The sequence below is a fragment of the Schistocerca gregaria genome, chromosome 7, assembly GCF_023897955.1.
Source record: "Schistocerca gregaria isolate iqSchGreg1 chromosome 7, iqSchGreg1.2, whole genome shotgun sequence".
In the NCBI taxonomy this organism is placed as follows: Eukaryota; Metazoa; Arthropoda; class Insecta; order Orthoptera; family Acrididae; genus Schistocerca; species Schistocerca gregaria.
This window is the reverse complement of record NC_064926.1, coordinates 420,123,075-420,145,675: the sequence shown is the minus strand read 5'-3', so window position 1 is coordinate 420,145,675 and position 22,601 is coordinate 420,123,075. Positions and strand designations below refer to the sequence as shown.

At 42.2% G+C, this 22,601-nt stretch overlaps 1 protein-coding gene and 1 long non-coding RNA gene across 3 annotated transcripts in view; one reads left to right on the top strand and one right to left on the bottom strand.

Annotated features, from left to right (window-relative positions):
- Positions 1–13,483, top strand: part of LOC126281203 (uncharacterized) — a 29,267-nt gene extending 15,784 nt beyond the window's left edge. The window contains exon 2 of the long non-coding RNA XR_007551231.1: positions 65–13,483. This is a non-coding gene — a long non-coding RNA (uncharacterized LOC126281203). The remainder of the gene's footprint in view (positions 1–64) is intronic.
- LOC126281202 (tropomyosin-1) overlaps positions 1–22,601 on the bottom strand; it is a 98,202-nt gene that overhangs the window by 19,087 nt on the left and 56,514 nt on the right. The window contains exons 9-10 of one of the 2 annotated variants that reach the window (XM_049979938.1): positions 20,105–20,174; positions 13,418–13,703 (exon numbers count right to left, since the gene is read on the bottom strand). In XM_049979938.1, the coding sequence (XP_049835895.1) occupies positions 13,621–13,703; positions 20,105–20,174 (153 nt within the window). In that variant the 3' untranslated portion in view covers positions 13,418–13,620. Of the gene's footprint in view, positions 1–13,417; positions 13,704–20,104; positions 20,175–22,601 lie in introns of those variants that run through there. The other variant, XM_049979937.1, reaches the window with a different exon arrangement.

The following is a 22,601-nucleotide window of genomic DNA, read 5'->3' as shown; positions in this document are numbered from 1 at the left end:
TGCCTAGCATTATGTAACGATTGTCGCTGGCCGAGATTAAATCCCGAGAGCGAATCGTTGTGAGGTATCTCTGATGATCTGAGCAGCTATAGTGTAGTGTTCCGTGGAGCTGATGGCCACTCTGTAAGGCCGTAGTATTGCCTAGCATTGTGTAACGATTGTCGCAGGTCAGGTCCATCCCACGGTACGATATCTGTTTCCCAGTCGTGATGCTGCGTTCCAAGACGGAAGGGTCACTCTTCACATGCCTCGTATCGTCCAACACTGGTTTTGAGAGAAGAAGGCTGAGTTTTCGCATCTCCTCTGACCATCTCGGTCACCAGATCTCAATATTATTGAACCTTTGTGGTCTACTTTGGAGAGTGATCGCGATCTACCAACGTCATCATTAGCTGATCGTGCAGTTATTTTGCACGAAGAATTGTATAAGATTCCCTTGCGAATTATACTGGACTGTATTTATCCATTTAGAAACGACTGAAAGTGCTTTAAATGGCAACCGGTTTCCTACACCGTATCAGGCATGGTAACGTATTGCATTTATGGTGATTCCCTGCTCCCACTGTAAATCTGCTAACTGGTACATCAGGGCAAATGAACTATGTCTAATCAACTGAAGTGATTGTTCTCCCCTGTGAAAGTCATCACTTGTCAGAATCTAAGGGTAGCGCTTTTACTAACGCAAATGACTAAAATGTACATGAGGTGATATTGTTATTATCTCCAAACTAATCTTCATCGGCTGTGACGTGATAGGCTAGAGTGAAATATTGTAACCCTCAACGAAATCTTGGTTGTGGCGACAGACTGATCTGTAGCATGACTCGAGGTTTAGGTTAGGCTGAAAGGAGATAATTTGGTTGTGAGTTGGTGGAGCCAACGAATGTCAATGCCAAATAAAGGTTATGTAAACAGATTATCCTGCAACGTAGCGTAATGTTTACGTTCACGCCATATTTAAACACAATTTGCTACATTTAATGTCCTTTTCATCATGAAAACTAAAACTACAGTGTAAATGCAGATTACGTATCTTATATAGTGGACAGGACTCTACAAGTATTTTGACTCATATTATGTACCGTACATAAAATTCGAATAATGTAGCGGGTGAGAGTGAAGAGGGATGTGCATTACGTAACTTTCACCACGTGATAAACTAAAGTTATATAAAACGTAGACACGGTTGTTCACAGAGAAAATGTTATCCCAACAGAACAGTCTGTAGCCAATACGGTTTACATTTCTTCTTCCTCTGGCTTCAGATTTTGCAGTAAAGAAACAAGTGTGAAAATATTAATGGTGACATGTTGAGGATCGTAAAATATAATTCCACGCAGGGCAGTAAGAGTTAGAATTCAAAATACGTGGTTAACTTTTTCAACCATTGATAGGCTATACATCGATAGCGTGAGACACAAAATTCTTAGAACGAAGTATAAACGTCGATCAACCAATGGCATATGGCGTCGAATGTTATAATGCTACTTTTAGTCGCTACCTGTGATTTATACTGCTCTTGATAACAGTCAAAATAACATTATAACAGTCAACACTTCATAGCGTGACACAAGGCTTTTAGAATGACGTACGAACTGAGATGGCACAGGGCGTTGAATGTTACAGTGCTATTGTTAGTCGTTGTTTGTGGACAGCAGAAATAAAAATTTTAACAGCCGAAATTACTTTATAACAACCGAAGTAACATGTAATGTCCGCGGTAGTACTAATGCAGTGAAAGTACTTATAGATGGCACGTTGTCTAGTTGTGAGTGAAACGACAGCCGGGTATTGACCATTTGTTACTGTGAAATATGTGTTTTCTAAACCAGTTGTGATCTGTTATCAATTAAGTTCTTTCTTCCTCCCCCCCCCTCCCCCCCACCTCCACATCCCGCTTCCCCACCTCAGTGTGGACACTGCGAGCGCCTACAGGAGCGTCCTTCACACATTCGGAAACACTTCACGAATCTTGCAGTCTTGAAGCACATTGCGTGTAAGATTTCTTTATAGATCTGGAACCACTGACAGAGATAGCGCAGTACCAGTTGTTCACTCTAAGAAGAATAATGGCCCAGTGGCTCATGGGAATAGAACTCGATTGGCTGCGGCCGGTAGCGGCAGCTTTCACGACGCAGCCAACCTCATCATTCTCAGAGAACAGACGACGCGTCGCTTAATTGCTTCAGCGAAATCGTAAACGAGGCCAGACATAACACGCAGAGTTAAATATTACAGAACTGCTGCATGGAACTGAGTTTTCTGTTGGTTAAATTTACTGATATAACGAGGTACACACTCTTTGCACACAGTATTCAAAGCTAAGGGTACTAGCCACCGGAAAGAAATGAATACTTTCCGAAGTCATACACCGCTACTTTCATCTGTCACCCCACCTAGACTGTTCTTAGAGCGAATGAGTAACACATGTAAAATCATACAGCTTCTCACGTGTTTGGTCACGGCACAAAGCTTTATATCAGTGACACGAAGCAGAAAAGTTGGGGAATTTAACTCTTCTCGAAGATTACTTATTTTTCCTTTTTTATCATTATTAACCAGGATTAAGCGTAGATTTTCATTGTCATGGAATCTCCACTTCTAAATGTAAATAATTCAAGGAGAACTTCGGGGAAGTTGGCAGGAATAAGGCTGTGAGGGTAGGTTACAGTCGCGTCCGGGTATCTCAAAAAATAGTTCAAATGGCTCTGAGCACTATGGGACTTAACTTCTGAGGTCATCAGTCCCTTAGAACTTAGAACTACTTAAACCTAACTAACCGAAGGATATCACACACACACCCATACACGACGCAGGATTCGAACCAGCGGCCGTAGCGGTCACGCGGTTCCAGTCTGTAGCTCCTAGAGCCGCTCGGCCACCCCGGCCCGCTGGATATCTCAGTCTGTAGAATATTTGCCCGCGAAAGGCAAAAGCTCCGGGTTCGAACCCCGGTCCATCACCCTGTTCTAATCTGTCAGGAATTTTCAGATAGCAGATTTAATAGCTACTAACCACTTCAAAACGTGGCAATGTCGACAACAATGTAAACCGAGCCCCGTGAGGGCAAATGAGAAGACGCTTGATAAAACAGGTAGTGAAACTGAAGTGCAAGCCGCCGAAAAGGCATCAAATAGAAAGACTTGCTCCGTGCTACTACATGTCACACGTGATTTATTTATTTACTATAACTCACATCGCACCCGTAACGACGCAACGTACTATGATCGAGCTAGGGAATAGGAAGCTTTCAGTACTATAAAACAAGAAGTGATCTGAGATGCAAGGAAGTCCAGAATTGTCAGAACAGCAAAATATGTCACTTTGAATAGCTCAGCTGTTGTCGACCTATAGCTAATATTTTAAATATTTATGAGTTACAGACCAAAATGTTTGAAAATAGAAACAAGTCATCGTTTTTCAGTTAAAGCGTTATCCACAAACAGCCGAAGAAAGAATGAGCATGTCAAAATGAGTTTTGTTGTTTTGGCAGTAAAGTAACCGGAAATGGCAGAAGTGAAGAGAACGTAAAATGCTGACTGGCAATAACAATAAATTAAAATGTAACTATTAGGAATTCTTTTCTGCAGGTATTTCTCTTGAAAGTAGCTTTGTACGTAAGTGAAACGTAGACGATAAACAATTCAGATGAGACGAGGAAAGAAGATTTTGAAATGTGTTGCTGCAGAAGAATGTTGTAGGTCAGACAGGCAGATCAAATATATGCTGACGAGGTGCTGAATATAACTGGAGACAAAAAACAATTTACGGCACAATTTCACTGAAAGTTGGGATCGTTCGATAGGACACATTCTTAGGGATCACAGAATCGTCGAATTGATAATGGAGGGAATTACGGTGACTAAAAATTGGGAAGGAAGACCTAGGTTTTACTGCACTTATCACGTTCACATATATGTACAATAGTTATGCAGAGATGAAAATTCTTCCATGGGATCAGTAGAGAAATTTAGGAATCTGAGAGATACGTTTAGCTAACATTACAGGGAGTCTTAAAAAGAAACGAACACGTGAAACCAATGGCAACAAAACGAACGGAGGACTCAGATTTGTTCAAAGGATTCTGCAACAGTGGAATGCATCTTTTACAGTAACTGCAAGCAAGTTGTTATACACAAATTCTAAACTTCAGCTAAAGTGCGGGGGGTTCTGCCACTGAAGGAAACAAAAATTGAAAAAGGTGACATGAAAGAGTGTCACACATGATCAGGGCAGCATAAAGCAGTTCGAAGATGTCATGACCCAGAGTCGCAACCCTGTTATGTTCACTTCGATAGCTCAGCTGTCAGTGCGATGGATTTCTAACCGAAGTGGCCCGGGTTCGATTCCCAGCCAGGTCGGAGGTTTCTTTACTCTGATACTGGAAGTTGTGTTGTACTTACGTTCGTATCGTTAAAAAATCCTGCAAGATAGGCATCCCTCCAGCACAGGAGGATGAACGGGAAAGCCTATGCAGCCAGGCGAAACAAGTTGGAGTGCGAATTCTAACAGTCAACTTCTGAGATCGTTAGCAGCGTGGAGCTGTTTCACGTCACTCATATGTGACACAAATTATGTAGAGCTTTAGTGTCAACGGGCATAAGTATATATCTGGCGCTTTGCAGCTTTCAGATACTTAAACTGCAGAAACAAAGAAAAGGTACGTATTAACGTGTGATGTGAAACCACCTTTGTTTTGTGGAGGCCATTGTCCTGTTTCTCTCTACGATAGGTAAACGTCTACAATGAATGGAGGAATTAAACAAATAAAGAATGCAGGTCAGAAAATCAGTTATTCGACAATCGACCAGAAAATAATGCCGCACATTTTCTTTCTCAGCCGACTGCAAAATGGCGAATTTGAAACGTCAGGCATGAATTCTTTGATGTTTCTTTATTGCGCACGCAAATTTCCTTTCCCGTTGAAAGATAGGATTGCTGCAGTAATGTTTCGAAATATCGTCAGTGAGTCATGCACTTAAGTAGCAGCGTGTCATCATTGCATTTGTCATTGTGGAAAAAAAGCTGTGGGGAAGGCCCACAAACGTTTGTGTAAAATCTGTGGAGCATCTCCGGTCGACAGGAGTACAACTGGTCACTGGACTTAGATGATGAAGCAATCAGAAGGAGATCGGTGGAGGTCTGTGATTTGCAGCGAGCGGAGCGGTCATACACACCTGTAATGTTGCAGCGGGCCCATGTTCTCATTTGTGAGGATCGAAGCACTGCGATTCGGCAGTTGGCGTTGCTGCAGACAATCATCAAAGCAAGTGTTGGGGCAGTTATCCACGCTGTTTAGTACTTAAAAGTAAAAGCGTGTGCAAGATATGTCTCAGCCCTTCTGATCACATTACGAAACAGAGTTCGACAGTGTCACCCCATCCACGCTATAACCCTGATCTAGGTCAAGTTCCACTTGTTTGGGCAATCAAATGATAGCATTTGTCGAAGACATTTTGAGGACGACAACGAGGTGTCTCTCGCCGTGAAACAATGGCATCATGACCAGAACAAGGACAGATACCTTCAGGGCGTACACACCAATGTGTCTCGCTGGAGGAAATCCATAGAACATGAAGGGGATAACGTGAAAAAATAGGATGTGTAGATAAAACATCATTCTTACTAGTGTATAATTATGGTTCATGGAATAAATAACTGTTGAAGGGAAAAATGTGCGATATTACTTTCTTGGCAACCCTCGTAGTGACACTAAATTGTCGCGTAACCAACATACTACACTCATGTTCAGAAAAAACAGAACACCTTGAACGACTCGAGCTAGGTCGTTCATATTCGCAGGACATGTACATTAGTATGTTCTGCAGAAATGATGAGCATTTTAACCACGTAGGCCCGCCACTTCAAGGGCAACATCGATATCGCGGAGCAACACCACCCGCCGGCAAAATGTGCCTGCGGCTCTCGTTCTACATCTATATCTATATCCACATAGACACTCTGCAAATCACATTTAAGTGCCTGGCAGAGGGTTCATGGAAGCACCTTCACTGTTCTCTATTATTCCAATCTCGTATAGCGAGCGGAAAGAATGAACACCTATATCTTTCCGTACGAGCTCTGATTTCCCTTATTTTATCGTGGTGACCGTTCCTCCCTATGTAGGTCGGTGTCAACAAAATATTTTCGCATTCGGAGGAGAAAGTTGGTGGCCGGAATTTCGCGAGAAGATTCCGTTGCAACGAAAAACGCCTCTCTTTTAATGACTTCCAGCCCAAATCCAGTATGATTTCTGTGACTCTCTCTCCCATATTTCGCGATAATACAAAACGTGCTGCCTTTCTTTGAACTTTTTAGATGTACTTCGTCAGTCCTTCCTGGTAGGGATCCCACACCGCGCAGCAGTATTCTAAAAGAGAACAGACAAGCATAGTGTAGGCAGTCTCCTTAGTAGGTCTATCGCATTTTCTATATCTCGCCATAAACCGAAGGTAATGATTCAGTATGACTTTAACACACTTTCACAATGTCTCGCAGACATATGTGCGAACCGTACCGTCAGATAAGCCACTTTGAAAGAGGACGCATTATTGGCTTGAGAGAATGTGGTGCATCCATCCGAGAAATTGCTGCTCGTGTTGGACAAAGTGTTTCGGCAGTCCAAGGTTCTGTGCAGAATGGTTCACAGAAAGCCTACAACGCGGCGAGCTGGGTCATGTCGCACTACTCAGCAGTGAAGCAGAGTAACACATCGTACACCTACTTTTGACGAATGAGCACAAACATGCTAGATGCAGTGGTGAATGAAACAATGTCACTGGGGACAGGAATGGCATCAGGGAGTGTTTTCGGACAAATCCAGTTTCTGTTTGTTTGAAAATGATGACCGCATTGGGGTTCGCCGCAGACAAGGGGAGCGCCATCTCACTGACTGCATTCGTACAGGGTACACACCGCCAACTCAAGGCCTTATGGAATTGGGTGCTATTGGCTACGACCACAAAGCGCAGTTGGCGAATGTCCAGAGCACTGTGACCAGTGTGACCCACGTGAATGACAACCTGCTTCCCGAAGCCACATCCCTTCAGCACAACATCCCCAGACGCCATTTTTCAGCAACCAATACACGACATCATCTTGCTGCACGAACACTTGACGTCTTGGTGTCACAGAATGTCAGCCTTTTGCCCTGACCTGCCAGATCACCAGACTTATCCCTAATCAAGAATACACTACTGGCCATTAAAATTGCTACACCAAGAAAAAATGTAGATGATAAACGGGTATTCATTGGACAAATATACTATACTAGAACTGACATGTAATTACATTTTCACGGAATTAGGGAGCATAGATCCTCAGAAATCAGTACCCAGAACTACCACCTCTGGCTGTAATAACAGCCTTGATACGCCTGGGCATTACGTCAAACAGAGCTTGGATGGCGTGTACAGATACAGCTGCCCAAGCAGCTTCAACACTATACCACAGTTCATCAGGAGTTGTGACTGGCGTATTGTGACGAGCCAGTTGCTCGGCCACCATTGACCAGACTTTTCAATTGGTGAGAGATCTGGAGAATGTGCTGGCCAGGGCAGCAGTCGAACATTTTCTGTGTCCAGAAAGGCCCGTACAGGAGTTGCAACATGCGGTCGTGCATTACCCTGCTGAAATGTAGGGTTTCGCAGGGATCGAATGAAGGATAAGGCCACGGGTCGTAACACATCTGGAATGTAACGTCCACTCTTCAAAGTGCCGTCAATGCGAACAAGAGGTGACCGACACGTGTAACCAATGGTACCCCAAGCCATCACGCCAGGTGATACGCCAGTATGGCGATGACGAATACACGCTTCCAATGTGCCTTGACCGCAATGTCGCCACACACGGATGCGAACATCATGATGCTGTAAACAGAACCTGGATTCATCCGAAAAAATGACGTTTTGCCATTCGTGAACTCAGGTTCGTCGTTGAGTACACCATCGCAGGCGCTCCTGTCTAAGATGCAGCGTCAAGGGTGACCTTAGCCATGGTTTCCGAGCTGATAGTCCATGCTGCTGCAAACATTGTCGTACTGTTCATGCAGATAGTTGTTGTGCAAACGTACCCATCTGTTGAGACGTGGCTGCACGATCCGTTACAGCCATGCGGCTAAGATGCCTGTCATCTCGACTTCCATATTCTGCTAACAGTCATTGGATCTCGACCAACGCGAGCAGCAATGTCGCGTTACGATAAACTGCAATCGCGATAAGCTAAAATCCGACCTTTATCAAAGTCGGAAACGTGACGGTACGCATTTCTCCTTACACGAGGCATCACAACAACGTTTCACCAGGCAACGCCGGTCAACTGCTGTTTGTGTATAAGAAATCGGTTGGAAACTTTCCTCATGTCAGCACGTTGTAGGTGTCGCCACGGACGCCAACCTCGTGTGAATGCTCTGAAAAGCTAATCATTTGCATATCACAGCATCTTCTTCCTGTCGGTTAAATTTCGTGTCTGCAGCACGTCATCTTTGTGGTGTAGCAATTTTAATGGCCAGTAGTGTACTTGGAGTGAGGACGGACTGGAGTGGATTATGACTGTTATGAAAATGAAGTGAAGCTGACTGGGAGTTGGGATGACCAAGGATATTATTTTTGCAATTCCACGAGAAAGTAAAGCTCACGTGGAATCAGGAAAGAAATGATGAAGATCATGATAATGATGATAATGGTAATGATAATCATGATAATTATGACAGTGGAGACGGGACCTTATGGAGACATGACCTCATGGACGATTCTTACTCAATGATTCGTGAACGATGTGTGGCCATAATTGTACTCTTACAAGTCGGTAAATGGCAAAAGGAAGTCAAAGTCGCATTCCAACAAAGCACACATGTGCGCAATATTCTGATACGAAAGCCACGTCGGAGACCCTCTGCCAGCCTTCCTGCGTCATTTAGCTAGAGATGAGACGGAAGCCAATCTCGGCAGACAAACATTAGCTGTGGGGCACGGAGCATGCATGCAGCGTGTTTGTTCGTAGCGGATCGAAGCCACTCACTCGTCTGCTTCCCTGCTCTCCACCTGTCTCACCGTAGTACGTCTACCTGGCGAACATCCCCCCAGAGACTTCCAGAAATATTTACATTGTTTCTCGTAGCATTCTCTGCACACTTTTAGCTTACGGTCAGCAACAGAATAAAGATTTGTATAATACCGCTAACCAGGTATCCCCCTGTTCAAGTAAATGGCGTAGAGAAGAAAACAATCGGTAATTAGCAACAAGTTGTAGTAAACCTTTCATTTAACGCATCTTAGATCATAAGGCCTCATGAACAAGTACTCCATATTACTCAAATGCTTGACGCGAAAATATTGCAATAACAGAGTTCAGGCAATTGTTACGGCAAAACAAATGTCTACATCATAGTGAGGTCTGAAGTCGTGAAAAGTGTAGCATAAAACTACAAACTTTGTGTGGCCACATAAAATGTACCATAAACCAAGAATTATTTACTACAGCCTATTGGCAATAAAGTGTCTTGTCCGTCAAGTAATTACAATAAAAAAATAACGTACTTTGTAACTCATCCTCATAAAAACTCGTGGTACACATTTACTTGAAAACTATGAAACTATGAAAGTTTCTGCAATGTGTTACTGGCAGTGTTACACGAATTCATACTTCGTTAATGTTCGTAATAGCCTAACTCGTGATTTATTTCCACTAAATAATAACTGCCAGTCCAATGGAATACACAAGTACTGAATTCTGAGTGTGCCTCTCTTGGAAAACAACATACAGACGAATGACAAACATTCACATGTTATTGCAAAGTTCTGGTAGTACCAAAAAAGCCTTATAAACAGTCGTCGTTAACAAAAAGATGGAAAGCAAATAACAATCGAAAACCTGATTAAAAACAGTACTGCAGAAATAGGTTTATTGCGTAATTAACACCTTCCAGTGTGTTGAGCTGATTAAAATTCTCGTGGTAAGTTGTAATTTATAAGACTATTCTTCCTGAAAAAATTCTTTTGTCCACTAAAGTATTTAAATAGCATCATATCTTACAGTACTATAACTGTATTATGTTAAGAGCAACAATTATCTCTCAAAAAATTTCACTTCATAACTTTTAAGAATCCGTTTCCCAAATATGGGCAATAATTTGTTGAAACTCTTATTCTGAGTACTATTCTAAAAGTTTCATTAAGTTCAATTATGTGTGATGTGTAAGTAGTGAAACGGGTTGAAATAGGAGTCCTTCTATACAGATTTAAGTTTACTGTAGTGCCAGTTCTGTCAGTAACAGAAATGCTCCTTCAACACGAGTGCATCCTGTTTATTTAAGGTCGTGCTTACATTGAATGGTGATGTTTCCAATATGCTACTTGCAATCAATTTTAATAACTTAAGGATAGCTTCACAATCACAGTATTTCCACATTTCAGCATTTATACTTCACAGTCATGATCTTAAAGACCATTGGACTATTAAAATTTTCAAGCTCAATGATAAAATCCGCTACAGTTGTAAAAATTGTTTATTTCTAAAAAGGAAAGCACAGCCCGTTTTCAGGACCGGGTTGAGCTTTTCTTTTTATAAATAAAGAATATTCCAGTTTTGTCAAATATTATGTTACCTGTTGGTCAAAAACTATTAACATGTGTAATCTATAGGATCAGACATTAAAACTGAATGTAAGTGGCAGTGCAATGTTTAGTTCGTCAAATTGGGCACATTCATGTTTATTGACCAACTAGGCATATTGTATTTGGCGAAACATGAAACTGAACGCTTGTAGAGACTTGAATGTCACGTTTGTAAAGCACAAATGCTAGAACGTTGTTATTTACTGAGTCTGACAATTATTCTATCTCTGATACCAGATACATTGCAGCTTAGGTGTCAATATCCCATAAACGCTGAGGCGCACCATGAACGACAATATCTATTACATATTTTTTATAATTTTACGAATGTCGAAAGTCAAATTTTATTGCACATATAGAAATCGAGGAAACTGTCTAATCCAGTTGCAATTAATTGCTTCAATGGCTACAATCGGTTGAAACATTTAGGTAATTATCAAGTGTGAACAACAAGTCCATCCTTCTTCGCGACAATTCTCGGCCGCACTCTTCAGGGGCAATGACGACGGCCCTGAAGCATTTTCTACGGAAAGTGTTTGACCACCCGCCATAGAGCCCGAACTTGGCTCCCTCCAATGTCCATCTCTGTGTACATGAGCCACTGGCTATGACGACAACATTTGGGCACAGGAAACGAACTGCAGATCAACGCACAGAAGTGACGGAAAGCACACGTGGCTGCCTTCTATGACGAGGGATTGGGAATTTGATACAACGCTAAGACCAATGTCTACGTCAGAGCGGCGATTATGTAGAATGTAGCTGGAGGATGTAGCTAACTGTTGCAGAAAAAGAAAATTTTTTTAATTATTTTCACTGTGGTTTCAATTTTTAAACCGATCGGGCCTTGCTTTCAGAATAGCCTTCGTATTGCCCGTAGGCCTTCCATCCTCTGCAGATCTTATCAGTTCCTTGGTTTTACTGACAGCGACGTGTTGAACCACCTGCAAACGTCACGGCGTCGGTACTCCGTACAAATATTATTGGTTTGCCGTCCTGCTCCGTTTTTATATCGAGCCAGCGGAAAGATGACTGTTTATGTACCTATTTAGGCATCTGGATCTCTTATTCTCATGGTCCCTATGTGAGACATACGGTAGCGACAGATAAGTCTCACCAGCTATTGCTCAGTCGTGCCAGCTATTGCGACCGATTAAGCCTTTAGCAACGCGATTTGATAGGGACTGCAAAACCCGAACCAATAATCTGGAGTTGATCACACTGGCGCCTCGTATGTATATTTCGTTTACAGATGCATTGCACTTTTCCAGATCCTTTACAACAAATCCGTCTTCCACTGATCTTCCCTAATGGTGATTATAAGCGATCGTCCCGTTTTATATTGCTTCTTAGCATTACCCCTGACTCCTATACAAAGTAATATATTCAAGGTGTTCACAACTAATCTTGTATTTGGATTATTACGTGTACAGGCAGTGGACAAAGTTGTTTTATTAGGATTCCGTATCTCAGTCAGTAAAAACGGAACCCCAGTAGGAATACTTTGTTGTCCGTTTGGCTGTCTGTCTGTTAAGACGCTTTTTTTCAGTAGGGCATCAAGTTGAAATTTATGTCAAATACTAGGGTCTACGATCCCTTGGCATTCTGTGTTAGAAATGTGAGATCAAAGTATAGGCTACTACCATTTTTGTCACACATTTTGACTCTCGCAAACTTACTCATCGAAACCTATAAATGAACTGTCTATATGAGCAATTAAATTTGTACGGAACGCTCAGAGCGCAAGTCCTATTCGCACGTGTCCGGTTTTTATTTTTAGTCCACCTGTTGTTGTCTTGACTTCCAATTAGCGTGGCTGTCTGCAGGCTGCAAGAAAGATGAATTTTGGGGACGCCAGTCTTCTCATAGGTGACACAAACAGATGAATGTCGTCCGCATACAGCATCCCGTGACGAAAGTCAGCCTGGGAGGAGTTACTGCTATATAAGCGTGGCCTAGACGTCGGTGGCGTTCTTCTGTGTAGCTACATCTGCACGGAGAGAAACTTTTGTGTAACGAATATGTGAGACATAATGAGTCCGCAAACCACACGACTGTCGGTGGAATAGAGGCTAAATCCATAGGTAAACATAGCTAACAGGTTAGGAAAAGGCCCGATGAAACCTACAAAAACGCAATGACTTCATACCGCAGAAAGTTTGTTGACCTGCCTGGTGAAAGTTTTGTGTCTCGAACGTTGACAGTACGAAAGCGGGGTACCATTGCAAGCTGTGAAAGTCCATGTGAACTGAAGCAGACAAACACTTTGCAAGCTCAAGCAGAACCATATTCGTGAAGCCACGGCGGAAGCACCTGACATGTGAGCACCTGAAATAAGCTTGCTGCAGAGGCCACTATGGCTGTCATCTTTTTTCTTCACTGTGGTTTATAGGAAAGTATTATTCTTTTAACTTAGCTTGTTGCAGAGTCAACTGTAATACAAAAGCCTACAGTAAGTAATCAATCTAAGATCTAAGCATAAGAGAAGGAAGAGTCTAGTTATCTACTGAAGCACTCTAAGTTATATTAACTACAGTTCAATATTATTAATAAATGAAAACTACAGTTACCATTATATGAAAGCAGCAATTTTAGTATTACTTACTAGCAAAAGATAGTTATGTATAGGCTTAGAGATGTCAAAGAAAAGAGTAATAGAGTATCACTAAAATTTTAAAAGATTTGTCTAAGAAGATGAACAAAAAAAGAGAGTTGCAAACATTTTAATCATTATGTATGTGATATGGCATAAAGAAAGCTTACTACCTTCTTGCAGCAGTCCTCACGAGGCAGCGGCAGTTAATAGTCTGTCTTTTTTTGTTTGCATCACCCGGAAAAGTCTTTTTTTTGGCAACAGCACAAAACACACACAATGCGTTGTTAAGTCGGACAGAACAGTAACACATTTTTGTTGTTGTTGTGAGAGAAGAACGGAGACGTGTAGACAAGTAACAGACATTTGCATGTGCAACTTTTTTTGTTTGTTTTGGAGGCGGTATTTTTTTGTTTAATATCCTGTAAGCTCGGCAAACGTGGAGTCCAAGTCGTCGGTAATCGACTTGTATTTCTCCTTCTCGTGGAATAGGGCGTCTGGAACACGAAGCAAGCAATGCCGACAGTTAGTGAAGCCAGGGGCGTTACATCTGGCGCAACTGCACACAATACACAGGCTATGGCAAATAGCAAAGCGTTTATGACGACACAAGTAAATTTGACACCTCCAACAATGCAATAACATATTCGAAGCTCCACGTACAAGCACACGTTGACAAAACTACAAGTATTAGACAAAGTATAAACAGAAAAGCTAATTTGTTAGGTACAACAATTTCTACAAGGTGAAATAATATTGATTATAATATTGATTACAAGTACTACAAGAGGCACAAGGTAAAAGCTAACTCCACCGACGAACTTAGGAAGATCGTTCAGTAGTGTAAAATTGGTGGTTTGATACTGGGAGTCTATGGACTCCGATTCATTACTAATGTAATATTTCGTTGACTTATGGCAAAATGTGTTACGACGATTGGTCCATGACAGTTAGACTACAGCACATTGAGTTTCAAATACATCTATATTCTGCATAAAGGAGCATTACACATGATAAAACATGGATAGACTTACACAGGGTCTAATGCTTTGTATGTATGGCAGATTTATGTGTTCTGTGTGAGCGTCGTATGTAGACAGATCGATCCTCCATTTTATATCATATCCGCATTGATTGGTAACTGGTCCTGAGTTATTGAGTTCACAGTTATATCTCAGTTATTGAGCAGTTAAAGAAACTGTGGAGAAACCTGACATTCAACGTGACAGAGCAGATTAAGTGGCAGAGTTTCGGAGTCACAGATAACACAAGATCTTGATCCCCGTAGTGTCCGACTTCAGAATAAAATTTCAGCATGGTACAGCCGCTAATAGAAATAAAGTTATGTGAATACTGGATAAAAATTCTCAAATTGCCACCTAAAAATCTGATAAAATCGTAAGATTTTGATGATTTTACTGACCTCTTCCGGGGCTGATGACGATAATGGAGGCAGTCATCGAAATCTGGGCTTTTATCCGAACTTGACGCGGCAAGTTAACTGGGAATCTCGCAGTGAAAGACTTCGTAGCCATCCATGAATATTGTTTCTTTTTAGGAAATAAACATTTCTCCAGCATTTGAAAGTAATTCGAGCTACTCGCAGTTTTCTCGGGAAAGAAGGGAAAACGCATGTAAATATTGATAGCTCTGTGTTGGGAAGTCTCTTAAGTAGCACAGTTAAAGCTCGCTGTCTACATCGTTGTTGTTTGTTTTGCATGATAGACGAAAAAGTCGTTTTGTCTGAAAAATCTAAGCAAGGGTTTACAACTTTATGATATACAGGACATCAAATCCCGTCTGAGGCCTGCGATCATTTTTATGTTAATACTTGGCAACCAATGCCGTACAACCCAATGAAGTCATGAGATGTTCAATTGCTGCTCTGCTTCAAGACTGTTTTCGTCGCATTTATAGTTACATGTTATTGGACACTTTCTTTGAGTTGTCATGGCTGTACGCCTGGTTCGATACGAAGGAGTTGAAGTTTGTGATGTCTGAAGATGGGTGTAATCCCGAAACACGTAACATGTTCCAATAAAAGAGTCAATTGATCATCTCATTACTTTATTGCGATTGTACAGCATTGTTTGCCAACTTTTTACGACTTTAATCGTTCTTATCCTACTGAACTGCAGTCCAGATAAAACATCTTTGAGCTTCGATATCTGTCGGAATCCCAGCATAAAGGTCATATCGTTTGTTATTTCCTGTCTGAAACAATGCTTACAGCAAGTGGAATTCGTAAGATTTCATACGCAGCACTTCACACAGGACACGCAACAGTGCAGTATTTCGTAATTTCAATATGTGTACATACCCTAACAGTGTATATATGAGTGTTTACGCAACCATGTGTCATATAATTTTCGTAATCCTAATCTGAAATCCATTGATGTCCTGTACTCGAATACTTGCAAAGTCAATCCTCTCCTAAAGCAATTTCAACAAACTGTAGCTTTCCTTGTGGCAGATTCCAGGATCATTATGATAGATTTATGAATATGTAAAGTGGCATTTCTGGGAGGTGTTATAGCCTAACTGTCGTGGCCCAACAAACAGAAATTAACGAATGAAACTGTTAACTAATAATAACAATAAATGTTAGTGGAGTCCATACATTATTTGAGTCACAGTACATCAGACTCCTGATCAATCACTCCAGGTTCATCGGTACAATAACTGTTCATACTTGGTACTTCACAGCTAACTACGGACAAATTGCACTAAGAAACTACAGCAAATAGGCATCACATAGGCTACAACTACACATGCATTGTGGACAAAGGCATACGCTCGCAGATAGCGATCAGCATTCTACCTCGCAGTTTGGTTAACAACTACTTGAGATGGGTGCGACTACTTGCTCGCTACTCTACACGTGTTAGCTCTCTTCTACAGCCACACACTACCACTACGTACTACTTTTCCGATGTCGGAATGCATCCTCGTGGCTAGGAACGCCCCGAAACGGTCCTCTTCAGGACTACGCATCTCGTCTGTGTGATGCGGGATGCTGAGCACCTCCGTTTGGTCTCCGGCGGGAGCAGAAACCTCAGTTTGTTTCCGTACAGGTATTACGACGTTTCATGGTTGATATTACTATCCTTTCGTCACACTGTTTGAGCACTATGGTCATCAGAGCATACCAAAAGATAGTCATCCCCCAAGAATCATCACGCTGATGCCTTTAAACACTATCTTTGCTCTTGATAACGGCATCCGTTCGACTTTGATGACAGTCTACAAGCAACCATAAACAAAATAGCCTCTGGCTGCAAGGATGGTTTCATAACTTTTTTGTCACACGATCGATATCGGGACTATCAGTCCTAATTTCAAATGAGCCTTAAATATACGTCTCACTGATGTTATCTGTTGCTTTTCTGGATCACTGCCGGCTGTCAACCGAATCGTAAGATTACAGACCCCAAGCTACAATACCACACAAAATAACACCTCGCTCGTCAGCAACAGACTGTAGTTTGTTGACTGCACTCTGGTGCCTCTAGTGAGCTGTCATTTCTTGTGGTATTGTACACGTGGGGCATGCACACTTACCATTCACTTGACAGCCAAATGTGATGCAGAAAAATAATACATAACATCTGTTAGATGTTTACTTTAGGTGCATCTGAACTTAGGACTGGCAGTCCCGATATCGAACGCTTGGTAAAAGAAAGTTATAGAACCATCCCTGCAGCCAAAGATTATTTTACTTATAACTGATAATCACCTTTTGTGCGTTCCGACCGTCCACTACTATACATAGTCGAGAGTCTGCAAGTTTTTCTGGTTTTCCATCTTCAGCAGAAGCCACTCATTCGTAATTAGACGTCGTAGAGCTACCAAATTGCGAGAATATTCTTTCCTAGCTTTCTCTTGCTGTTGCAAATAACACCATACATAATCTGTGGCATTAAAACTGGTTGATTTAGTGGGCTGGTCGAATTGTTCCTCGAACCGGGAATGCACGTGTGCAGCTCTATGAACACGGCTGTTGTTGTCTTGGAAGACAAGTGTCCACAGCATACTCGCCATAAAGATGTGGGAGCAAAGACAAACTCACTGAGGATGTTAAACGTCCTGCTTCACTGTGTCAGTAATCTGAATGAATAGCCCCAAGCTACGGTACAGAAAACGCCCCTGAAACATCACAGAACGATCTTTGCCTAAAGTACACGTTCCACATATGATGGCCTAAATGCCTTGAGTGGCTGTAGTGTCCTACTCATACTTTGAGCAACATTACTAAGTCTTTGGTAAAAATAATAATAAGTGGTAAGGAAGCTGCGCGAAGTATTGCTGGTGGGCACTGAGATAGCGACATGTGTGTCACAATAAGAGACATTCAAGGTGGTGGTGGTGGTTAGTGTTTAACGTCCCGTGGACAGCGAGGTTATTAGAGACGGAGCGCAAGCTCGGGTTAGGGAAGGATTGGGAAGGAAATCGTCCGTGCCCTTTCAAAGGAACCATCCCGGCATTTGCCTGAAACGATTTAGGGAAATCACGGAAAACATAAATCAGGATGGCTCGAGACGGGATTGAACCGTGGTCCTCCCGATTGCGAGTCCAGTGTGCGACATTCAAGGGGATTGTGAGAAGAATATAGATGAGTGCAGCAGTAAACTGCACCAGACGGCAGTAATCATACAGCAAGTGGGTCGACGTCACCACGCCAGACCAAGTCTCCAGTTATGGGCGATGTGGCTAGGTAGCAGGTGTTTGCGAAACAAATGAGTAGCAGAGGCATATAAATATGAATAATATTGAGGTAAGGGGACTTTTCGTCGCCGGGAACCAGCAGCTCCACTATAACGCCTAAGCCGGACAGCGAGTGGAGAGGGGGAATAGCAGCAGCCACGAGCTCTACACCTGACTATGTATTCCGCCAGCACGAAGTCCTTCACTGGACTCGGTGCCATAGCCCCACAACTTGTCCACGCCTGCTGCCGCCGACGCTGTGTCCCTTATGGGATTTGGCGCCTCAGCGGCAGCTGCCACCCGTTTGCTGCCAGAGGGGAGCGAGTCACCCTCCTCCACATGCCGCCGTAGTGACGTGCGCAGAGCGAGGGCCACCAGGTCTCCACGCCGCCGAGGGAAGTGGCTCGCCACTGAACGTCAATGGCCGTGTCCTCGAAAGGCTGTCGGCGTACTACAGGCCTGTCATCACGGCACCTTCTCAGCATTCAGGGCAGAACCCGCTGCCCATACTTCAGCGCAGGCCATAGACAGCAAAGAGACTTTTCTGGCTCGCTCAGTTGTGATACGTCTTGAGGAGTCTTTCTTTACTGTCAACTGTGTTTCCACGAGGCCCTCCAGCCCACCAATCACCATTCTGACACTTTACGGCCGTCGATGCACTCAACGCCATGTATCACTTTAAAAGAGGCAATATTCAGACCTATCATGGCGTACCACACGCCTCCAATCAAATACGAGTACTGTCCAGTTTTTCTGATCCATTGAAGATGTGCAGCAACATGTACGACTGCAGTCAGTGGCCCTTATACCCGGCTCCAAATGTTCGCAGCAAGTAGTACCGTCTAGAATTCCGCTTGTCAAATGATTGGCCTCGATGTCCATTCATTAAATACAGCAATGTCAGTGGCAAAGTGTGACTTGTGTCTCCGGTCACTGTCACTCTCTCTGACGGTGTCTTATTACAGCCATCGTCCTGATACTGTGTTACTTGATAAACCATTCCTTGTGGAGAAATTGGACAATCGGTGTCCATACACCTACAATTTTTGAAACTTAATTCACTTTCTGGTCATGGGAACGTCCAAACGCGATGGATCCTTTTCGCCCTTCTGTCATATATCCACGTCAACCCTTCTTCCTGCCCTGATTCCGTACAGTCGACTGCCACGTACACACCACTTCACCGCCGCCATTTATGTTAGCAATAGAAGGTGACATGACCGTCTGCCGTGAGATCTTCACAATCTACAGCGCCCCAAGAAGACTACTGTGCTAATTAAAGGGAGCGACTAATATTGTATCCGATCAGCTTTTTTATCTCGATCACGTCGATGTTTTTAGGTGAGACAGCTTTCAAAATGTAGCGCCAGATGTAATTACGCAATATTCAACTTATGTTACAAGGGAAAACAGATGTAGTTACCGTTAAAAATCATCAGAATTCAAGAATTACAGTTCTCTGGTACTCTAAGGAATTAGTTTAGAAAAAGGGCTGAAATCTGTTTGTTGCTGAACAGCTACGATCGTAATACCTGTAGACAAGTTTCCTGCATTCTGGTTTTAAAGTCACTAACTCTTAAGTGAAATCATTTTTAAATACAGCGAAACTTCTTCATTACGGGAACAAACTCGTATATCTCCCTACGGTGACCAAACGGAGGGCTCTGTTTTTATGACACAGGGGTGGGTATCTTGCAGAATCCACTTGCAAGTTCACTGGAGAAAATAAGAAATTCTAAATACATATTAGCCAGCCGCAGTGATGAGAATTGTTTATGTACAATGGATATCACATATTTTACACAGTTCCCAGTGGTAGTGACTCGTTTCAGGATTCGACTTTAGCTTCTCTAGTCCTTTATAACAAATGTATAAGGAGTACGATTTCATGGAATACGATTTGTTACAACTCTGGCTTTCCATTATATCCGTACATATGAAATTACCAACCGTTATTAGAAACAGAACGTGTTGGCAGCTGATATTCGCTAACTTTACAGTAAAAAGCAACTCATGATTCACAACTCGAATATGCACAAAAAAAGGAAGGATCTGTTCAGGGTAGTCATGTCACCCAGTCCTAAAAATGCCATATTTCGGCTTGTGCGATCCGGAGCTGTCGCTACCACTGGGGGCGTAGCGGCAGAGGGCGCTAGGGAGCAGAGTGTGGAATGAGCAGCTGCGCTGTGTGTACCTTCCAGCCTGTCCACTTCCTTCTGCAGCTTCTTCACCGTCTTCTCGGCGAACTCGGCTCTGGCCTCCGCCTGGAACATAGGCACACCAGCACCACTTTATACCACTGACTACAGACACCCACTTTGCTCGCAGCGCACCGCGAATGAAGCTAGAAACAATGCGCGCGTGCACACACACACACACACACACACACAGTATTTTAGCGACAGCAGCCTTTCCATTTTAATAAACAGATGATACACGTAACTAATATCATATTTTTCTTCTGTGATCATTACTTACAAGTGGACGGCGAGTACTCGTCGTCACCGATTTCGTCCATATCGATGGTGGGCGTTGGCCAGAAATGAAATTGACAGAAGCGAGAGCTACAGATTGGGAAGCATAAAAAAGAATAGCAATTTTGGCATGGACCTGATAGGAATGTGTTTATGTTAGAGTTGTTTTCCACCAGCTGTTGGCGCAGCAGAAAGAGTGCGGAACGATAATCCGAGGGTAGTGGGTCGAGTCTCTATCCGAAAACTTTTGTTTCCTTTTTCTCTTATAATTTTTTACAGTTCTTTGCAAATAAACCAAAATAATGCTTGATATATTTTTTCAATTAATATCTACATCTACGTCTACAGGGACACTCTGCAAATCACGTTTGAACGCCAGGTAGAGAGTTCATCGAACCACCTTCACAATAATTCTCTATTATTCCAATTTCGTACAGCGCGTGGAAAAAATGAATATCTTTCGGTGCGAGCTCCGATTTCCCTTACTTTATTAAGGTGATCGTTTCTCCCTGTGTAACTCGGCACCAATAAATATATTTTACGCATTTGGTGATTGAAAGTTCACGAGAAGATTCCGCTGCAAGAAAAAACGCCTTTGTTTTAATGATGGCCATCACAAATCCTGTATCATTTCAGTGACACTCTCTCCCGTATTTCGCCACAATACAAAATGTGCTGCCCTTCTTTGAACTTTCTCGGTGTACTTCGTTAATCCTCTCTGGTAAAGGACCCCATCCCGCGCAGCAGTACTCTAAAGAGGACGGACAATGGTAGTGTAGGCAGTCTCTTTAGTAGAATTACATTTTCTAAGGGTCCTGCCAATAAAACGCAGTCTTTGGTTAGCCTTCCCGACAACATTTTCTATGTGTTCCTTCCAATTTAAGTTGTTCGTAATTGTAATTCCTAGGTATTTAGTTGAATTTACGGCCTTTATATTTGACTGATTTATAGTGTAACCGAAGGTTAACGGATATCTTTTAGCATTCATGTGGATGACCTCACAGTTTTCGTTATTTAGGGTCAACTGCCAATTTTCTCACCATACAGATATCTTTTCTAACTCGTTTTGCAATTTGTTTTCATTTTCTGATGATTTTATTAGTCGATAAACGACAGCGTCATCTTCAAACAACCTAAGACGGCTGCTCAGATTGTCTCCCACATAATTTACATAGATAAGGAACAGCAAAGTGCCTATTACACTACCTTGGGGAACGCCAGAAAACAGTTGTGTTTTACTCCATGACTTTCCGTCAATTACTTAGAACTGTGACTTCTCCGACAGGAAATCGCAAATCCAGTCACATAACTGAGACAATACTCCATAAGTACGCAATTTCACTACAAACTCCTTGTGTGGTACAGTTTTAATAGACTTTTGGAAATCTAGAAATACGGTACCATTTTGAAATCCCTTGTCAATAGCAGTCAACACTTCGTATGAGTAAAGGGCAAGTTGTGTTTCTCAAGAACGATGTTTTTCTAAATCCGTGTTGTCTGTGTGTCAATTTCATGAAAGGCATGAAAAGCAAAGGCGAAGCAAATTTTGAATTTAAAATAAATTTCCTAGAAATCCCGAGAAGACTGCATCAAAACACATTCCACCGCACATCGCCAGTTATCCTCGTAAACATTTGTCGAAGTGATGCATTAAGCGTAGTTTGCTGTGTGTTGAGAGAGAACCTTTTACGAATGTAAACAAAGTTCTTTTTTCTATAGAAATTTTAAAACAACCATGTTATTGTAAAAATGCGGCTTTTATATCGTGTGCAAAATGCAGAGAAAATTACTGCTTCCGCTGCTTTTAGGATGAATATTATCCCAGCACGTGTAAAAGATCAACTGCAAAATAATAAAGGTATATAAACTTATATGCAAAGCTCCTGAAAATTTATTTGGAATCCAAAATCTTCCTTTGCCTTTCCTTTTCATGCCTTTTATGAAACTTTTAATAAATATAATATAATGAGCATCATTTCCGTTTATTTTCATTGTAAGTGACCTAAAAACAGAGAATGAAAACAAATTTTACAAAGTTTGCGGACAGGGATTCCTCTCCAACAATCTCGGATTATTATTCTGTACATTTGCCACTGCACCAACCACCACCTGAAAACTTATCTAACATAAATGGCTCATGCCTCGTCCTACCAGCACCAAAAATGCTATTTTTTCTCGGCCACCTAGACCTCCCACTTCTGCTATTTTCGTTTGTGA